General features: G+C 45.7%; 1 protein-coding gene across 1 annotated transcript in view; it reads left to right on the top strand.

Annotated features, from left to right (window-relative positions):
* LOC141059916 (phosphatidylinositol 3,4,5-trisphosphate 5-phosphatase 2B-like) overlaps window positions 1-19,717 on the top strand; it is a 143,935-nt gene that overhangs the window by 79,063 nt on the left and 45,155 nt on the right. Inside the window, exons 6-7 of the mRNA XM_073556120.1 lie at window positions 14,497-14,584; window positions 18,564-18,635. Coding sequence (XP_073412221.1) covers window positions 14,497-14,584; window positions 18,564-18,635 — 160 coding nt within the window. The remainder of the gene's footprint in view (window positions 1-14,496; window positions 14,585-18,563; window positions 18,636-19,717) is intronic.

Raw genomic sequence — 19,717 nt, 5'->3', positions numbered from 1 at the left:
GGACACATTTTAACACTCTTGGGCGCCGTTCACGCAGTCCTATTATTCACTGCTACTGTCGCCATCTTAGAGTGCATACTTCTGGCCGACATCTTGGCCCGCATATTTTTCGACCCTGTTCCATCTGTCCCATGGGTCTTATTCACCCCGCTTTCTCCATGCGAGGAATTCTCACTCTTCTCGCAGGGCCACTTGTAAGAGTAGCTGGGGTGGTAGTCATGAGCGAATGTCATGAGTCCAACACCCCCGGCAAATTTTTATAGAAAACACGAAAGTTCTGGGTGTGTGTGTATGCTGGCAGTGTTGCTATTGGTACCTTTACCTTCAGGGCGGTCCCATTCCACTCCTCACTAGGTCCATTAGACATCAAAAGAAGGACACCAGAAACATTCTTAAAATCACGGTACTCTTTACTTGGCAAGACACTGAAGCACAAGGCAGCAAGCAGTACACTTTACAACTTCATACAGAGGTACGTTCTTGTTGGTTTTGGGCAATGGCACTTTATATGTGTAAGGTAGAAAAGCAAATCAGTACAAGGCCTCAGGAATACTCCTAGAAGCCATTGCCGCTGAATACAGTACACCATGCTATCCACAAATGCAAGTTAAAGCTCAATCATGCAAAAAAGAAGCATGGTGACACAAAAACCACTTTAGCTAACCAATAAAAAACACCAGGATACAGTAATATTTTTTGGATTAAAAATTGTCCGTGAAGCTTTAAGAGTTACATAAAAGATTTTAATAAATAACCGTAACATTATAAATAAATAAATGAATAAATAACACCAAATATTTCATCCACCAAAAAATGACACAATCCACTTAGCAGGGCTAGGCGATTTTCCCGCTAACAAAACTTCACGACAAAGCTTCACACTTTTGCAGCTCCTGTAGATTGACCAGCTGCTTCGGTAGAGGCAGCTATTTCTAGAAACAATTCTTCCCGCTCTTTTTATTTAAACCAATGAAAACAGAGATAAATGAACCACTGAAAAATTGGTTTAAACTGGAACAAGCTGCTCCCGTCATGCACAACTTACTGAATTTAACACTTTGTAACATAGAGACCTCAAAAAGACCCGTAGCAATAATAAATAAAATGAAGGGTTTGTGTCACCATGAGACCCCTATTTTAATTCTTATGAGGGGGGGCTTCCAATATATAAACACAATCCAGAAATGTTGCCTTCGTTTCAAGTCAAAAGCTGATTAAAAATGAACTGAGGTAAGATGGAAAACTGTTCTGTGGTCACATGAGTCCAAATTTTAAATTCTTTATGAAAATCATGGACATGTTGTCTTGTGGACTCAAGAGGAGAGGGACCATCCAGCTGGTTATCAGCGCACAGTTCCTGCATCTCTAATGATATGGGGTTGCATTATTTTCTATGGCATGGTCAGCTTACACATCCTGGAAGGCATTATCAATGCTGAGCATTATATAGAAGATTTAGAACAACATGTGCTCCCATCCTGTCAACAGCTATATCAATGAAGGCAGTGGTGGATTATAATGAGGTCAATCTGAGCGGTAGCCCAGGGCCCAGTGGTGTGGGGGGGCCCACCAGCCCAAGGAAAATTGCCCCATTATAATCCGCCACCATAGCGCCACGCCCCCCCATGTGCCGACCCCTTCCTCTCCCTCACAGACCCACCGGCCCCCGCAGCGCCAGCCCCTCGCTAATAAATCCCTGCTCTGTGTGCACAGGACCTGTGTTGAGGTCACAGGAGAGGAGGAGTCAGGGGTTACATGATCAGGGGCCCTTCAGTGGAGGCCCCTGATCATGTGACACCTGACTTCTCCCCTCCTGTGACCTCATCACAGGTCCTGTGCACACAGCCCTCAATGTATTATATGTGGGACTGCTGTGCTCGTTGTCATGGTGCTGAATGAGGGAATTATGTGTGTGGTAAGGAGGGGTTTACAGGGTGAATGTAGCAGCGTGTGTGTGCGAGGTGTACGGAGCTGCGTGTGTGAGGCTGGTTTCACATTCGCGCTTTTTAAGCGCACGCACGGCCGGGGGTAGCTCCGCCCCCGAGCCGGCTCTCTGCCCGGCGTGCCCGCCCCTTCCTTGTAGCGCCGCCTCCTAGCGCACAGCGGCGCCTGCGATCGGCGCACCCTATCTTTAGCATAGGGTGCGCAGATCGTGCGCAGGTCGTGCGCTAGTTGCGCTTTGACCTGCGCTGCGCACTTTTGACGGTGCGCCGTGCGCGCCAAAATCAAACTTTTCGGATTTTGGCGCGCACGGCGCACCGTCAAAAGTGCGCAGCGCAGGTCAAAGCGCAACTAGCGCACGGCCTGCGCACGATCTGCGCACCCTATGCTAAAGATAGGGTGCGCCGATCGCAGGCGCCGCTGTGCGCTAGGAGGCGGTGCTACAAGGAAGGGGCGGGCACGCCGGGCAGAGAGCCGGATCGGGGGCGGAGCTACCCCCGGCCGTGCGTGCGCTTAAAAAGCGCGAATGTGAAACCAGCCTGAGCGAGGTGTTCGGAGCGGAGCCGCGTGTGTGTGCGAGATGTACAGAGCGGAGCCGCATGTGTGTGCGAGATGTACAGAGCGGACCCGCATGTGTGTGCGAGATGTACGGAGCGGAGCCGCATGTGTGTGCGAGATGTACGGAGCGGAGCCGCGTGTGTGTGCGAGATTTACGGAGCGGAGCCGCGTGTGTGCGCGAGATTTACGGAGCAGAGCCGCGTGTGTGTGCGAGATTTATGGAGCAGAGCCGCGTGTGTGTGCGAGATGTACGGAGCGGGGCCTCTTGTGTGTGCGAGATGTACGGAGCGGAGCCGCGTGTTTGTGCGAGATGTACGGAGCGGAGCCGCGTGTGTGTGTGAGATGTACGGAGCGGAGCCGCATGTGTGCGCGAGATGTACGGAGCGGAGCCGCGTGTGTGTGCGCGAGATGTACGGAGCGGAGCCGCGTGTGTGTGCGCGAGATGTACGGAGCGGAGCCGCGTGTGTGTGTGAGCGAGATGTACAGAGTGGAGCCGCGTGTGTGTGTGTGCGAGATGTACAGAGCGGAGCCGCGTGTGTGTGTGCGCGAGATGTACAGAGCGGAGCCGCGTGTGTGCGCGTGAGATGTACAGAGCGGAGCCGCGTGTGTGCGCGCGAGATGTACAGAGCGGAGCCGCGTGTGTGTGTGCGCGAGATGTACAGAGCGGAGCCGCGTGTGTGTGTGCGCGAGATGTACAGAGCGGAGCCGCGTGTGTGTGTGCGCGAGATGTACAGAGCGGAGCCGCGTGTGTGCGCGAGATGTACAGAGCGGAGCCGCGTGTGTGTGTGCACGAGTTGTACGGAGCGGAGCCGCGTGTGTGTGCGAGGTGTATGGAATGGAGCCCTGTGTGTACAAAGTGTACAGAGCTGAGCCGTGTGTGTGAGGTGTATGGAGCAAAGCCGCGTGTGTATGAGGTGTATGGAGCAAAGCCACGTGTGTATGAGGTGTATGGAGCAAAGCCGCGTGTGTATGAGGTGTATGGAGCAAAGCTGCGTGTGTACAAGGTTTAAGGAGCAGAGCCATGTGTGTACAAGGTGTACAGAGCGTGGCCACGTGTGTATAAGGTGTACGGAGCAGAGCCGCATGTGTACGAGGTTTGCGGAGTGGAGCCATGTGTGTACAGTACTGAGTGGAGCCATGTGTGCGTGAGGTGTACAGAGCGAAGCCGTGTGTACGAGGCGTACAAAGCGGAACTGTATGTGCATGAGGTGTGCGGAGCCATGCGTGTACAAGGTGTATGATGGGGAGCATTCATACCTCCCAACCGTCCCAGATTTTGAGAGTCTGCCCCGACTGGGAGCTTACTTTTCCCACTGACACAGGAGTATATGGCGGAGCCCCGTGGAGCACTTGAAAACTCGCACGTGACATTCCATCAGAAGTGACGTGCTGGAAGCTGACCAAAGGAGATTGTGACGGAACAATGGAGGCACTTCAGGGAATGCTTCAGATCATCACCATGTCCTATGTCCTCTTCCGACAGCGAGATCGCCTTGGACTCTGGGATGTTGGCCATGTGAGTGGATCATGATATGTCCTGCACCAGGAGGCTCAGGTGGGCACTACAAGCCGTGCTGGTATAGTAAATTTAGAGAATCTTTCTTTCCCCTCTTTCCTTGTCTTTCTTTCTCTGTTCTTTCTTTCCATCTCCCTCTCTGTTCTTTATTTCCCCTTTCTTTCTTTTTCTCTTTGTTCTTTCACCTCTTTGTTTCTTTGTTCCTTCTTTCCCCTCTTTCTTTCTCTCCCTCTCTGTTCGTTCTCTCTGTTCTTTCTTTCTCTCTCCCTCTCTGTTCTTTCTTTCTTTCTTTCCCCTCTTTCTTTTTTTCTCTCTCTGTTCTTTTGTCTGTCCCCTCTTTCTTTCTCTCTGTTCTTTCTTCCTCTCTGTTCTTTCTTCCTTTCTCTCTCTTTCTTTCTTCTTTCTCTGTTTTCTTTTTCTCTCCTTTCTTTCTATGTTTTCTCTCTCTCTGTTCTTTCTTTTCCTGAGTACCAGTCAGTGTGCCCACAGTACCAGCCACTGTGCCCTCAGTACCAATCAGTGTGATCAGCAGTGCTAAATGGGTGTGGTTGGGGTGTGGATATAGGTGTGACTAGTTGTGAAATGCATGTGGTCGGGCGGCTGGTAACCAATCATCATAGTGGAAGTCGTCTGTTTCCATCAACTTTTTTATATGTGGGCAGTGGGCACCTCTAGTAAGGAGGGCACGAGATGGCGGGTCTTGTCACCTCTGCCTCACACCTAAGTTATTATGAGTTGTACTTTATTCCTGCCACATTTCTTTCTTGGCCTACTGAGAGAAATGTTTTGACCAGTTGAAAGTTATACAACCTGAGGATTGTGCATGTGTGCGCTGCCCACATATATATGTATTTACTTACTCCGACCCCTATATATCTCCGACTGCTGTCCACTTTCCCATGCTCCTGTTCCAATCCTGGGGTCTTTTTTGGTCCCCCCTTGGTCCTCCACATGCTGAACATCTAGGACATGACTAACATTGCGCAATGTGCGCTTGTTCGTCACCAGATGCAGCGTCGTGTCCAGTGTGTGAGGAGACGGCGACTTGTCGGTGGCGTTAGCCCCTCTGCTCACATGTTGGGCACAGCCTGTGATGAGGAGCTTCTCTTCCTGTGTATCCGGCCACAGGCTGCACATCGGAGGCTGCTTCTTTTATCTGGGGAAGTTCATGAAGCAGAAGCCTCTCTGTGACTCATGTGAAGTAACATGTCTGACAGGTCATGGGTCCAGGTCAGCAGGTGATTGCAGACTATTAGCTGGTTTCGATGTTAGGTACAGGTGAGTCAGGACTAGATGTTGGGTGGAAGCCTTCCAGTTTTTTTGTAAGGCCTCGTGCACATGCTGAGTATTTGGTGAGTTTTTACCTCAGTATTTATAAGGCCTCATGCACACGCTGAGTATCTGGTGAGTTTTTACCTCAGTATTTATAAGGCCTCGTGCACACGCTGAGTATTTGGTGAGTGTTTTACTCAGTATTTGTAAGGCCTCATGGACATGCTGAGCATTTGGTGTTTTTTACTTCAGTATTTGTGAGGCCTCATGCACATTTGCAGAGTTTTTTTTACCTCAGTATTTAGCCCCTTCCCGCCCCTTGACGCACCGTATGCGTCATGGAAACTAGTGACTACCGGACCCGTCACATGACCAGGGGGCCAACAGAGTCTGAACAGCCCAGGGCCCTGGCTACCCTTAATCCACCCCTGAATGAAGGCCTTGAATATTTCAGCAAGACAATGCTAAACCACTTACTGCATCCATCACAACAACTTGGCTTTGCAAAAGAAGAGCTGAGTTGATGAACCTGCCTCCTGCAGCCCAGACCTTTCAATAATAAAAAATATTTGACGCATTATAAAACAAAAAATTCAGGATTATTAAACAGCGAGAATCCTACCATCAGAAAAGAATAGGACAACATTCCTCTCCCAAATCTTTTTTGAGATGTGTTGCTACCAACAATTTCTAAATTAGTTATTTTTTTCCAATTAAACAGAAAAATATTTAACCAACAACCTCTGATATGTTCTGGAAAAATATAGCTGTCAGAGATTTCTAAATCATTTTTGTTTTCCATATTACACAGTGTCACAACTTTTTTGGAATTGGAGTTGTACGTGATACATTATATAGGAATTTTCCAGAACATGTAGAATGATATAACACTAGATATACATAGCCAGATGAATCACAAAACCATGAGCCATAACTGCCACACCACGTGTAAGACTGCGCAGTACCCCAACATGAGTTTTGTGTTATTGCTTCATCAGGAGTACTGAAATTGCATCCACTGCCAATTTAAATAATAAGCATTCACCTGTAACAAATTTCTTCAAACTATGCAGTGTATGTCATGTATCCATGTGATCCGCTCTGCCCAACCGCAGTATTTCGCAAGTGGCATTGTGTATGGGTCGCCCTCGCACACCCAGGGCAGCGGGGTACTCGGTACCGGGCCGGTGTCAAGGTGTGAATGTGTCACAGCAGCGGTGACCCGGTCAGTGGCCCTGGGCGCCCAATATCAATGGCGGTGATGTTAATGGTGTTAAAGTTTATTAGAATAGTTTGTGACGCCACCCGTGGTGTTTGGCAAGTAAGATGTTGAGCCAACGCTGCATGCAGATCCGCTGGGACTGATGGTGTGGTGCAGCAAAGATGGTGTAGCTCCCCACAGGTGGAGCTGTAGTCCCAGGGCAGTGTAGGTGCAATGGATGAGGAGAGGCGCAGAATGGTATGGAGGCTGTTACTCAGGTGTAGCGGTGCTGGAATAACTGGAGGACACCAGGGTGTGCGGTTCCAAAGCTTTACTCACTGTTTGCAGTTCACTCAACTGCCTGCCTCCGTACCGTGTTCTCCAGGTCAGGGCTCCAGCCAACCTCCAGGCAGGATAGGATTCTCCCTTCCAAACTCCGCCAACATGTACCTTACTGAACGACTCCTCCAATGCGCCTTTAGGTGCGAAGCACTCCAGTACTTAGTTACCCTGGAATGCCTCTCTCTAGGTGTTCCTAGTCTTTACTTGTATGACAGACAGCTGTAGCCTGCTTCGGGGACTCCTCACTGCGTCCCGGCTCTCTATTCAGTTGCTGTTGTGTCCCAAGTCTACGATGGGAGCAAGGCGTTAGCGGCTCACTACTCCTCCGGTGTCTGTTGCCAGACATAAAGATCCAATCAACCTCGGGGACCGGGCCCCGGCCTTTGCGCTCTCTGGACTGGAAGGGTTCTCTATCTTTCTTCAACCAGCTTCCCACCGTCCTTCTATTCTCCTTTGTTCCAATCTGTTCCATCTCTCTTATGGAAGGTTAGGTTATCAATCTTATCAGTCTCTTTCTCTGGTCTTTCTCGTGCCAGCAGCCCAGATCACTGGGACCTGCTGCAGCACGTCCTTCAGACACCCATCTTCTCTCTTCTCTCTCCTCTAACCAACTGACCTCTAACTCTCACTCTTCCCACTCTTTTGTATCATCTTACTCCACCCGCCTCCCAGCACATCTCGTGTTACGAAGCCAGGGTTCCACGAGGGGTGCTCTGCTAACCCCCAGCATGAAGCTGTTAGGTGGCCCCACTGAACTATCCTGTGTGTGGAATGCAGGTGTGGAGCGTGGTCAGGAGTTCCCACCCTACCTGGATGGTGGGGCGCTACACCTTAGGAAAAGGTGCAGTACCTCTGTGGCGACTGAAGCCTCAGGGGAGCCACATGTACTTGTGAGCAGTATGAGAACCATAGGGAAAGGTGAGAGGGGATGCACATTATTATTGGCGTTTCCTAGATACTGAACGCCTAGATACTTAAGAGCGCCATATGTGAAATGATAGGCAGATGAATTAAAAATTTGTGGTGACTATTAATTCTAAATGACTGTGGTAGATGATTTATAGATATAATTTACCATGAAAGTATTACTAGGATATGTAATTTCCCACGAAGGGACTGGACGATCTAGTGGACAATTAAAATAATTAACAATATATAGTACCATAATAAATGCCATCTAGTGTCAAAGGGTTCTGTATGTATGAAGGCAAAGTACACATTAACAGGTTAAAGAGAGTCTGTCACCCCATTTTTGGCCTATAAGCTGCGGCCACAGCCATCAGGGACTTATCTACAGCATTCTGTAATGCATTCTGTAATGCTGTAGATAAGCCCCTGATGTAACCTGATAGATAAGAAAAAAAGAGTTAGATTATACTCACCCTAGCGTTTAGTCCGATCTGATGGGTGTTGCCGTCCCGTCCGGCGCCTCCCATCTTCTAGCGATGACGTCCTCCTCCTTGCTTCTCCCTCGGCTCCTGCGCAGGCGTACTTTATCTGCCCTGTTGAGGGCAGAGTAAAGTACTGCAGTTCGCAGGGGCGGGACCTCTCTGATCTAAGTAAGTATAATCTAACGTGTTTAGATAAGCCCCTGATGGCGGTGGCCGCAGCTTATAGGGCTAAAATGGGGTGACAGATTCCCTTTAACACAATTACACATTAGCTCAAACAGACCCCCGTTGCAAAAAGAGAAGGGATTGGCCTGGTGGATCCATAGTATTTTTGTGGACTTTTGGTAACAAGCATAATGTTGATGTTACCGGATCTTCCACAAATAAACCTTCATACCAAGAACGAGGAATGATGCTCTGTTCCACTGCTTATAGCACAACTTTATTCAATTCCTTCTTAGAGGTGGATGTGGGATTACTGTCAAATTCTCTAAAACACAAAAAATGTCGAAATGACTCTGACTCTTATTTAACTACAATCCATACTGCTTTATACTCTTCCTTATCTACCTGCTTAACCCTTTTCCAAAATCTGGTGTTCATGATAATGAAGGTGCCTCACAAGCAGAGCCAACGTCGTGATCAGTAGGTATTGATGGCACCAGTTTAACCCTTTAGATACCCCTGTCAATAGTGAAAGCGGCATCTAGATGGTTATTTGAGAGAGTGAGCACCCTCTTTAATCACATTGGCACCCCGCAACTGTATGATGCCTATGGTTGTTATAGCAACCTCAGGGTACGTAATGGTGTCTTAACTGTTTAATATAGCTGACATCTTGGCTGTGATTCGTTCTAGCACTGATTGTGCAGTTTAACCACTTAGATGACACTGTCACAACAGTGGCATCTAGATGTTTATTTGAAGAAGGAGGCTCCAGCTGTATCCCTACTGGCACCCCATGATCACAATATGCTGATGGTTGCAATGTAATGGCCTTGGAGTCAGCCATGGTGACCTCTTTGTCCCTGCCATAAGCAGGGTCTAGCAGGCTGCCTGTTGGAATAAAACTGACAGGTCTAATACCCTACAACACAAAAGTATTGCAGAGTAGGAGAACAGTGATCAAATTAGGCAAAAGTCAAGTTGCATAGAGGGACTAAATACAATTTTTAAAAAAAGTCTAATAACATTTATAAAAATATGGCGGGCGGGCATGGCTTGCAGTCAAGCAAGACAGATACACTTTAGTGCAGCTTATTAGCACCACGCCGGATCCCTGCTCTGACAGGCAGGGTCTCCGGCATGTCATTTCACTCACCCGTGCTACGGTCGGTTCCTCTCTTCCTTATGCTCTGCATGCTCTCAGCAGCACCTCCAAGCCGGGTCCTTAGAGCACGTGCGCACTCCTGCCCTCTTAAAGGGCCAACGCGTGCACTTGCTATTTCCTCCCCAGCCATTGGTTGAGAGGCATTATGTATATATTGCTTGCTCTCCACTGGAGAGGTGCCTGAGCAACCTTCCTCTTTTGCAGTCTAAGTTGTGTAAGTGTAACGTTCGTCTGCGGTTCTGGGCTGCAGCCAGGCAACACCCCGAGAAACACTGATACCCTTTACCCCTATACAGGGATCTGGATTTACAACAGAGCCCAGGAGGTACTGTCTGAATAGGAGCAGCGGCCAGAGCAGGACGGTCGTCAGAGTGAAGTACAAAAACGGCAGGCAATAACAGAGTCAATTTCAGGCCAAGGTCAGAGTCAAAAACCAGGAGGGCGGCAGAGGTACAGAATCGTTAGGAAGTTGCAGAGTCAGAATATCCAGGCCAAGGTCACAAACCAGGAGAGTAGCAGAAGTACAGAATCGTCAGGCAAAAGAGGGGTCAGAAATCCAGGCTGAGGTCAGAGTCAAACAGAAATCAATCACTAAGTAACACACAGGGGAACCAAGAATATATCCGGCGGCTTGCAAGACCAGTCCCAAGGTATTTGAGGGATCAGGTCATCCCTCACAGGTTCCTGGACTGGTGATGTCATTAGGGCCGCCCCAGGACCAGGCCAGATGGTGTTGCAGTAACCCCCTGATGACTGACAGAGGGGCGGAGCCTGCGCCCACCAGATTCCTGCGCAGGAGCCACTTCTCTGTCACCACCATAACTCACGGGCGGACCACGGCGCCTCCCAGTGGCCGAGGCAGGAACAGCCGTCCCCGAGTCTGACAGTGAAGTGGCGGTCTGGCGCCTCCTAGTGGCCGTGACCGGAACAGCAGGCCTCGAATCCAACGGTGACGTGACAGACCGGCGCCTCCTAGTGGCTAAAGCTGGGACCATAGGCCCTGAGTCTGACGGCGACGTAATAGAACCACGGCGCCTCCCAGTGGCCGAGGCAGGAACAGCCGTCCCCGAGTCTGACGGCGAAGTGGCGGCCCAGCGCCTCCTAGTGGCTGCGACCGGAACAGCAGGCCCCAAATCTGACGGAGACATGACAGTAAGGTTGCATACCAGTCACTGCTGCACTCTAGTGAAAGTCCTGCCTGCTGCACTCTGGTGCAAGTCCTGCCTGCTGCACTCTGGTGCAGATCCTGCCTGCTGCCCTCTGATACAAACACTGCCTGCTATCGTCCGATACAAACTCTGTCTGCTGCACCCTGGTGCAAACTCTGCTGCACTTTGATGTAAACTCTTCCTGCTGCACTCTGATGCGAACTCTGTCAGCTGCATTCTAATACAAACTCTGTGAGCTGCTCCCTCCAGTCTGTCCTCTGGGTCCAGCTGCTGCACGTCCGATGGTCTGTCCTGGAGTGGCACCTGGCATTCATCGGGCGCCAAGTCTAACCTCAACATCAGAGACTCTAGCGAACAGTCAGGTGTTCCATTAGTCACGCCCCTCTAGGCTCTCCGCGGTCCGTGGCACAGTGGTTCCACAAACCATGTCCATGACACAGCTCAAGCTTTAAATTTGTTATCCATGGGAATTAGCCTTACAAAATCCTCATGTTGATAGTGCAAGTACATACCTAACCGTTATGAACCTCCCAGGTTAGTCCTAAACCTTCTTCTGTGTGTTTGGGGCAATCCTTCATCTGAGACTTACTCGGCCACAAGCAACAGCAGCCTAACTAGCTTCATGCCTACCACACGAAGGAGCACCCCAGGGATAACGCCAAGTTGCATCACCTGCTACCTCGGATCTAAGGGACCATTCTTGAACCCTTGGATAAAGACTGTTGGCCGGAAGGATTCTAGTTCACCACCTGCCATGCAGCTTCTCAATACCTTCAACAGCCTGCTGGGACTACCTAAGTCCTGTAGGTTCAGATGCAGAAAGGCGAATCGCAACCACCTCTAGTCCCCATGACCATACTCCTGGCCGCCACTAGACAGACTTATGTTGTCTCGGCTTCTGAGTCCCCAGCTCATTTATTCTTTGCCAATAGGATGCAGAACTTGGCACACATACCGCCACAGCTTCAGCTTTCCACATGTACAACAAGTATGGTCCTTTTCTCCTGCCCTTACACATCGTGCTTTAGCTTACTATTTGCATCAGAACCCTTTCTTTTTTTTTTTTAACAACTTTATTACGGTTTTATTATAATCACTCATAGTAGTCAGTCCCGTGAGCATTTTTGCTCCAATACTGCCACCTAGTGGTCTCTCAGCATACTGCACAGACCTAAAAGCATAGAAATCTAGCATGCTGAAGCAATCAAGTCAGCCTACATTGAGGGCTTAGCCTTAATTTTTATGGATCTCTGTTAAGGTGATCTCTTTTTTTGAGACTAGAACATACTCCACCATAAATAGGGGCTTCACTCTAAAATTTTTGGAGACTAGTCTCCTATCTCAAGTCAATGAATGAACAGTCGCACTCAAAAAAGAATTATTCTTGCAAAAGAGTCTTTGAAAAAAATTATTACAATTTTTTTTATTTTATTAAGATCTATCCTTCTGAGTTGTAACCCGCTAGATGACTATGCCCTGATAGCTCTTACCTCTTTCTGGATGAATGCAGTGCAACATATGCTTCTCCCATGAAAAATCCCACCTTGGCTTTACCGTCCTCTGCCATAACTGTTGCCACTGCTCGTCTCCCAAGTACATGCCTAGCCATTCATTTTTATCAAAGTCCAGAAATTAAAGCAAGGAAATAGAAAACCTAGACAAAACATGTCTTCTGGCAAATAGTCCAATTCTTCTTCAGCTGATGTAATAGATGCTGACCTCAGCTTTTTGTTAGTTACCGAGCTCAACCTCTAACCGACCAAACAGACCTTCTGGCCAGTGGCATAACTAGGGTCCGATGGGCCCCAGTGCAAGATTTGGACCACCCTCCATCCTGATATATATGCCATGCTTCTTGATTCGGACCCTTGATTCTTTGTTCTGTGGTCAGCATCTCTTTCTGCTGAACCACAACAGATATGCCTTTTCTTTGGGAGTTTTAGCTCTATTATCTTTGTTTCTGTCAATTTTGGGTAACAGATGTTTTTCATTTACTTTGTTTGTCTGTCCTATCACCTTTCAGGAGCTTCTTTAAATACCTTCCCCTACTGGTATTTCCTGCTGGTGATATTCTTTATTGGATTCATTCACTTTGCAGTAGTTTGTGATGGTTGCAGTAGTTTTGTGTTTGGTTCCTTTATTCCTTAGGGAACTGCTACTCTAGTGATCCTAAAAGCTGCTAAGGACTTTCAGGGTAAGCAGCCATCGAGTGTGGGCACCATTACGTTATCTTAGGGTGCTAAACTCCGTGGGCAGGCAGGGACAGATCAGGGTCAGAAAAGTTTTTTTCCTAGGTTGAACAGAGACCTGTCAGATTCAGATATTTGTTTTCCTGGTTTGTACATTTTCCATGTGAATGTTCTTTGACAGTCATAATAATATACCATCCTGGTAATATGTCCATTATCCTGGGCCCCATCCTTGTAATATGTCCTTTATCCTGGTAAATATGTCCTTTATCCTGGTATATATGTCCTTTATCCTAGACCCCCTTCATGGTAATATCTTCCTTATCCTGGTATATATGTCCCTTATCCTGGACCCCCATCCTGGTAATATGTTCCTTTTCCTGCTATATATGTCCCTTATCCTGGGCCCCATCCTGGTAATATGTTCCTTAACCTGGTATATATGTTGCTTATTCTGGGCCTCATCCTGGTAATGTGTCCCTTATCCTGGTAATATGTCCCTTATCCTGGGCTCAATGCTGGTATATGTCCGCTGTTCTGCTGCTGTTCTTTAATGTATATTAAAAAAACCCAAACAATTGTACTCACCTTCCGTTCGCTGCAGCGTCGGGCAGTATCATCTCCTGAAGCCGGCAGGCCTCTTTTTCACGCTGCGAGCGGTGACGTCAGTAAGGTTACCGCAGTTCATCAGCTGTAAACTGCGATAACCTTACTGACGTCAGCATGTTCATCACAGCAACTGGATTCACACGCTACAGTCAATGTGCTCCGGCGCCCATGCTGAGTGGTCAGATTACTGATGTCACCGCTCAGCACTGCAATCGGATGTAGCACAGTCGGAGATCGTCGAGGGATGGTTTTATGGTGGATTATTTTAATTTTTTTAAAGTTAAAAGAGGGTTGTGGAGTACATTTTACAATTAAAGGACTTTTCTGTGTGTGTATGTGTGTATTTATTGCTTTTGACTAGGGGGTTAATAATGGGGGTGTCTTATAGACACCTCTCCATTACTAACCCCTGGGCTTGATGTCATCGGACATTACACAGCTGACATCAAGACGAAATTATTACCCCACTTGCCACTGCACCAGGGCAAGTTCGAAGAGCCAGGCAAAGCACCAAAATAGGCGCATCTAATGGATGTGCCTTTTCTGGGGCATCTGCGGGCTGCTGTTTTTAGGCTAGGGAGGGTCAAATGTCCAAGAATCTGCCCAGCCTGAGAATACCAGATCCCAGCTGTCTGTTTTACCTTGGTTGTGATAAATGTATGAGTTTGCTTACCTTTACCGTAAAAGACTTTTTCAATAGTTAATAAATATCTACATATTTTCCCTTTTTTCTATGGCTGCATGTCTACAGCTGGCTACACTCCCATTCCCCACCTGTGAATCAGATCTACCAGGTTATACTACATGACATTAAGTGGTAGATTATAGCTTGCAGGACAAACAATACATTTTATAAAGTGTGATATTTTATAATAAATGGTAATATACTGTATGCACAAAGCATCTGCTCATGGAACAAGCAGCTTTAGATATTTACTAACTTAATGTCATTATTATCTTTTTTTAATTTATTTCCAGAGAGGTTAAAGACACGTTGCACAGTTTAAAGACACTTGATCAAGTCTTTGGACAAACATCTGTGCTAATAATTCCTTCCGGTGACCAGGTCAGTAACTGTTCCTTACTGTACTTTTAGGATCTGTGCCCATGCTGAGTTTTTGGTGAGCATTTGTCGCTGTGTATTTTCTCTGCATCAAAAAATGCGTTGTCTTACAGTTCCAGCAGCGTGGGTGGGATTTATAGGAATCTCCTGCCCACTAGGCTTCTTTTTTACTCAGCATGAACTGACCTGCGGTGCGTGGTTCAGAGCCGTAACATGTTAATTTCTCTTGCGGGTACGCTGAGTTTTCTGTGCAGATTTTCCACATAGACTTGCATTAAATGCGAAAAATCAGCAGGTAAAAAATGCATATATTTCTAGAGCTTTTCCACTGCAGAAACACATCAAAAGCACATTTAGTTTGCATGTAATATGCACAAGTGGAGTTTAGTCAAAGTCAAATACCAGAAAAAAATCAAAAACTGCATCGTTGAAAACAAGATAAAAAAGCATGTTAAAAAATGCCCTTAAAACTGCAATGGAAAAAACTCAAGTAACCTAATTTACTTAATAGGTGCAGAAAATCAGCAACATCCAAAGCTCATCATGGGAATGTAGCCTAAAGAGTTAGATCTGTGTTAGGCTGTGTTCACAGGCAGCATTTTTTTCTGCAAATTAAGGCTAGTTTCACACTAGAGTTTTTTAGTACGGCGCTTCGTGCGCAATAGAATCGCATGCAAAAAACGCATTATGGTTTTGTATGCGTTTGCTTTTTTAAGGCGCATGCATTTTAACCAGTTTCTAGCCATGTTAACTCTTAAAACACATGCGATTTTAAACGCAGGCGTGCGCATGTCCATGTGCACGCCTGCGTTCCCATAGTAATGTGATTATTTTGTGCATTCCGTGCGCAAGCGTGCACATGCGTTTTTTTGAGACAGGTCGGAAGGGCCAAAAATGCAACAGGTTGTGTTCGGCGCGCCTAGGCGCACACTACAAAAAACGCATGCGCATGAAAACGCATACGCTAGACCATGCGCCCCCATGTTAAAGATAGGGGCGCAGGACGCATGCGCATGCACGAGCACAAAGCGCAGCGCTAAAAACCGCTAGTGTGAAACCAGCCCAAAAGCTGCTTTTTACAGTACCAGTAAAAGCAAAGAGACTTCAGAAATCTCATGCACCCGCTTGTTTTTTTTTTATTACAGTGCCTTGCGAAAGTATTCGGCCCCCTGGAACTTTTCAACCTTTTCCAACATATCATGCTTCAAACATAAAGATTCCAAATGTAAATTTTTGGTGAAGAATCAACAACAAGTGGGACACAATTGTGAAGTTGAACAAAATGTATTGGTTATTTTAAATTTTTGTGAAAACTGAAAAGTGGGGCGTGCAATATTATTCGGCCCCTTTACTTTCAGTGCCGCAAACTCACTCCAGAAGTTCTTTGTGGATCTCTGAATGATCCAATGTTGTCCTAAATGACTAATGATGGTAAATATAATCCACCTGTGTGTAATCAAGTCTCCGTATAAATGCACCTGCTTTGTGACAGTGTCAGGGTTCTGTTTGAAGCACAGAGAGCATCATGAAGACCAAGGAACACAACAGGCAGGTCCGTGATACTGTTGGGGAGAAGTTTAAAGCTGGATTTGGATACAAAATGATTTCCAAAACTTTAAACATCCCAAGGAGCACTGTGCAAGCGATCATATTGAAATGGAAGGAGTATCATACCACTGCAAATCTACCAAGACCAGGCCATCCCTCTAAACTTTCATCTCAAACAAGGAGAAGACTGATCAGCGATACAGCCAAGAGGCCCATGATCACTCTGGATGAGCTGCAGAGATCTACAGCTGAGGTGGGACAGTCTGTCCATAGGACAACAATCAGTCGTACACTGCACAAATCTGGCCTTGATTGAAGAGTGGCAAGAAGAAAGCCATTTCTCAATGATATCCATAAAAAGTGCCGTTTAAAGTTTGCAACAAGCCACCTGGGAGACACCAAACACGTGGAAGAAGGTGCTCTGGTCAGATAAAACCAAAATCGAACTTTTTGGCAACAATGCCAAATGATATGTTTGGCGTAAAGGCAACACAGCTCATCACCCTGAACACACCATCCCCACTGTCAAACATGGTGGTGGCAGCATCATGGTTTGGGCCTGCTTTTATTCAGCAGGGACAAGGAAGATGGTTAAAATTGATGGGAAGGTGGATGGAGGCAAATACAGGACCATTCTTGTAGAAAACTTATTGGTGTCTGCAAAAGACCTGAGATGGGACGGAGATTTGCCTTCCAACAAGACAATGATCTCAAACATAAAGCAAAATCTACAATGGAATGGTTCACAAATAAATGTATCCAGGTGTTAGAATGGCCAAGTCAAAGTCCATACCTGAATCCAATCAAGAATCTGTGGAAAGAGCTGAAAACTGCTGTTCGCAAACGATCTCCATCAAACCTCACAGAGCTCGAGCTGTTTGCCAAGGAAGAATGGGCAAGAATTTCAGTCTCTCGATGTACAAAACCGATAGAGACATACCCCAAGCGACTTGCAGCTGTAATCGCAGCAAAAGGTGGCGCAACAAAGTATTAAGTTAAAGGGGCCAAATATTATTGCACGCCCCACTTTTCAGTTTTTGATTTTCCACAAAAATTTGAAATAACCAAGAAATTTTGTTCAACTTCACAATTGTGTCCCACTAGTTGATTCTTCACCAAAAATTTACATTTGGTGTCTTTATGTTTGAAGCATGATATGTGGGAAAAGGTTGAAAAGTTCCAGGGGGCCGAATACTTTCGCAAGGCACTGTGCCTGCAGGAACTGCAGTTTTTAGGAGATCTGCACCATGTCAATAATTTCAGCATTTTTCCAGCCTTTTTTACCCATAGAAAGCAGTAAGAAAACACTGCAAATGTTTTGGACAGCAGCTTTGCGTAATTTTTTGTTAATAAAACTAACTTTATTAAACACGTACTGTAAACAATGCACACGTAATCCGCAACCAAAAATGCTGCACAAAACAGTGACAAAACACAGCGAAAACCCCTTGAAAAATGAGCAAAAAAAGCTAAAAACATGCATTTTGAACACAGTGTTTTTAATGCCAAGGGAGCAGGTTTTGGCTACAGAAAAAAAAACGCAGCAAAAATGCTGTATGTGAACATAGCCTTACTGTATTTAAAACTGACACACAATAAATACTTACCTGTATAAAAACATACAGCTGTGTATACCATTGAAAGTGTTATATTATTATATTATATACTGTATGTACAGGGTGGGCAATTTATATGGATACACCTAAATAAAATGGGAATGGTTGGTGATATCAACTTCCTGTTTGTGGCACATTAGTATATGGAAGTGGGAAAGCTTTTCAAGATGGGTGGTGACCACAGCGGCCATTTTAAAGTCGGCCATTTTGGATAAAACTTTATTTTTTCAATGGGAAGAGGGTCATGTGACACATCAAACTTATTGAGAATTTCACAAGAAAAACAATGGTTTGCTTGGTTTTAATATAAATTTATTCTTTCATGAGTTATTTACAAGTTTCTCTTTGTTTGCAGCCATTGACATGTCGCAGAGGTTAACATGTGAGGAGCGAATAGAAATTGTGTTGATGTCTGGTGAACGCAGTACCCGGGTCATTGCAGCAGATTTCAATACAAGACACCCTACGCAAGAAACCTGTCACCATTCCCATTTTATTTAGGTGTATCCATATAAATGGCCCATCCAAAAAAGTTTGCCTCATCACATGAACATAATGTTCTGTGTAAACTAAGGGTCCTGTTCCAATTTTTGCTTTGCCCATTCTGCAAATTCAGCTCGCCGATCTGGGTCACCAACCATTCCCATTTTATTTAGGTGTATCCATATAAATGGCCCACCTAGTATATATAAGTAATATAAATATCAGGCAAATAATTAATATGACAGGTATAAGTACTTGAGGAAGTTAATATTCATTGAAGACTTATCCTTATATTTCTAATGCTTTCATTCATGGTTTCTTGTTTTTCACCCCAGGTCGATATACTGGACGGTCTCATGTGCAGCATTCCGCTTGTTCTGCAGTCACTTTCTGCTCTGGAACACAAGGTAAATTGCAAAAATTGATGGGCTCAGATAAAAATGAAAAAATAGATTTTTCTGGGATAATAATATTGATAGCCTATTCTTAGGACAGGTCATCAGTATCAGATAGGAGTACGACTCCCAGCTTCCCCATTAAAAATGAGACCAGATAATAAGAAAGGAGAAAATCATTTGGTCCATTTTCTACATTCATTTTTCTTTATTAATGACTTATCTATTAGTTTTCCAGTTGTTACTTACTTCTATAACATAAGTTCGACCTTTGGGTCTCCATAAACATTACCATAAATTATTAGTGCATTATGATGTCCTATAAGCCTCTTTGATGCAGAAAGCACTAGAACACTTCCCAAATACATTACACAGGTCAACGAAAAAAAATTTTTTTTCTGGTGTCCAAAATATTTTAATGAATTTGGGGTATTTTTGGGGTGCTGATTCTGAATATGTCATCAGTTTTGCCAGATTGGCTCAAGTTTTTGAGATTTTTGGTATCTTATTTATAGCACTTGTTGGTAAATGCGACGCATCATCTCATTAATTTCTTTGGATTAGTACTTGAACTGAGCAGTTCTCAATATAGTTTTGTGTTAATTAGTGTTCTAAAAGTTTGTTCATAGCTTGATTTTTGCACTAACTTTATGTTGTTGTCTGTTTTCCAGTGAAAAGCATGAACTCATCATGAAGAAGTTGTCTTAACGATCCAGACTCATTCTGTTACATTTGTGGTGAATATACACTGCCAAAACATAGAAGAAACATAACACACTTCGTAAAAAAAGTGTATTTTGCCTATTTTGGGGTTATGCTTGGGGACCAAGACAAGTTTTGGGCACCACACATAGTGTGCAAAGCATGTATCGAATTATTACGAAAATGGAGCAAAGGACAAAGAAAAAGCTTCAAATTTGGTGTTCCAATGGTGTGGAGAGAGCCAAAAAATCATCATGATGACTGTTATTTCTGTGCAGTGCAAGTGCAAGGATTCAATAAGCATAAGAAACGAAAATGGGAGTAACATGGAATCTGCAAGAAGGCCTGTCCCTCATTGTGAAGATGTGCCTGTACCTGTGTTTACCATAAAT

Source organism: Dendrobates tinctorius, unplaced genomic scaffold, assembly GCF_039654945.1.
Source record: "Dendrobates tinctorius isolate UK_male_01 unplaced genomic scaffold, ASM3965494v1 ptg000231l, whole genome shotgun sequence".
Lineage (NCBI taxonomy): Eukaryota > Metazoa > Chordata > Amphibia > Anura > Dendrobatidae > Dendrobates > Dendrobates tinctorius.
The sequence above is the reverse complement of the archived record's forward strand: the minus strand, read 5'-3'. Positions and strand labels throughout refer to the sequence as shown.